The 1,644-nt window shown below is 41.5% G+C and overlaps 1 protein-coding gene across 1 annotated transcript in view; it reads left to right on the top strand.

The window, feature by feature from the left end:
• Window positions 1–1,644, top strand: part of TMEM248 (transmembrane protein 248) — a 19,133-nt gene that overhangs the window by 15,532 nt on the left and 1,957 nt on the right. The window contains exon 5 of the mRNA XM_057385527.1: window positions 514–697. Coding sequence (XP_057241510.1) covers window positions 514–697 — 184 coding nt within the window. The remainder of the gene's footprint in view (window positions 1–513; window positions 698–1,644) is intronic.

The raw sequence follows: 1,644 nt of genomic DNA, 5'->3' as shown, positions 1-1,644 counted from the left end.
AAAGGAAAGGAAAGGAAAGGAAAGGAAAGGAAAGGAAAGGAAAGGAAAGGAAAGGAAAGGAAAGGAAAGGAAAGGAAAGGAAAGGAAAGGAAAGGGGAAAGGAAAGGAAAGGAAAAGGGAAAGGAAAAGGAAAAAGGAAAGGAAAAAGGAAAGGAAAAAGGAAAGGGAAAGGAAGTTGCTGCTTTGCTTTCCCCAAAATCTCTCCCCTTGGCCTTCTCTGGAGTCCCTGCCACTGTTCCATCCAACCTGGAGAAGCACCAGGCTGTGTGGAGCCTTAGGAAAACCAGTATTTTTCCARTTAAACTGTGGGATGTTGGCTTGGTGCAACAACATGCACTTAAATTCTAATTTCAGTGTAGCAATCATGCGGCTTTTAATAAACCCTTTYGGTTAAACTTGGGGTTTTGTTATTTTCTTGCAAGGCCCAAACTAAAACCGTGTTTTGAGAAGAAAAGTCCCCGGCTGAACGTGAAAATGCAGTTCAGGGTGCTCATTATTGTTGTTTCCTTGCAGTCAGCCACCACATTGTGTCCCCGAGACCTACAGCAACGCCACTGTGTGGTACAAGATCTTCACCACGGCCAGGGACTCCACCACCAAATACGCCCAGGATTACAACCCCTTCTGGTGTTACAAAGGAGCCATTGGCAAAGTCTACCACGCTTTAAATCCCAAACTCACTGTCATAGTTCCAGATGTAAGTGCTGGGCTGCTCCTCTCTGCTGGGCAGGGAATGCTTAGCTCTGGTTTCACTGAGTGTGGGGCTGTTCATATCCTAAAATTGTCTTTTCATGGAGTGTGGGGCTGTTCATGTCCTGAAATTGTCCTTTCACTGAATGTGGGGCTGTTCATATCCTAAAATTGTCCTTTCACTCAGTATGGGGCTGTTCACATCCTAAAATTGTCATTTCACTGAACGTGGGCCTGTTCATATCCTGGAATTGTCCTTTCACTGAGTATGGGGCTGTTCATATCCTGGAATGTGGGGCTGTTTATGTCCTCATATTGTCCTTTCACAGAATGTGGGGCTGTTCATGTCCTAAAATTGTCATTTCACTGAGTATGGGGCTGTTCATGTCCTAAAATTGTCCTTTTAGCTGCTGGTTGTTGTGTTGCAAGGGCTGAGAAAGCTCCACCCCAGTGGATTTGTTTATTTTCACCCATGTGCCTCACAGCTCTTAATAACCACCATTTCTATTTTCAAATCATTACACAAAAGCCTCTGCCAGTATTTGGCAAAACAACAGAGATTTTTAACAAACATTTTGAGAAACATTTTGTGCCACAATTAGGAATAATTTTACTTCATTTACTTTCTTTACATCCTTTACTTTCTTTATTTTCTTTAATTTTTTAACTTTCTTTCCTTCTTTTCTTTAATTTCTGTACTTTCTTTACTTTCTTTCCTTTCCTGATTTTCTTTCCTTCCCTTCCTTTACATCCTTTACTTTCTTTTTTTTAACTTCCTTTGCTTCCTTTGCTTCTTTTCTTTAATTTCTTTGCCTCCTTTGGTTCTTTTTTTTACTTTCTCTACTTTCTTCATATTTTTTTCCTTCCTTCCTTCCTTCCTTCCTTCCTTCCTTCCTTCCTTCCTTCCTTCCTTCCTTCCTTCCTTCCTTCCTTCCTTCCTTCCTTCCTTCCTTC

This window comes from Malurus melanocephalus, unplaced genomic scaffold, assembly GCF_030028575.1.
Source record: "Malurus melanocephalus ecotype Western Australia unplaced genomic scaffold, MMel_1.1 scaffold_838, whole genome shotgun sequence".
NCBI classification, from domain to species: domain Eukaryota; kingdom Metazoa; phylum Chordata; class Aves; order Passeriformes; family Maluridae; genus Malurus; species Malurus melanocephalus.
Note: the sequence above shows the minus strand (reverse complement) of the source record. Positions and strands in the feature narration are given on the sequence as shown.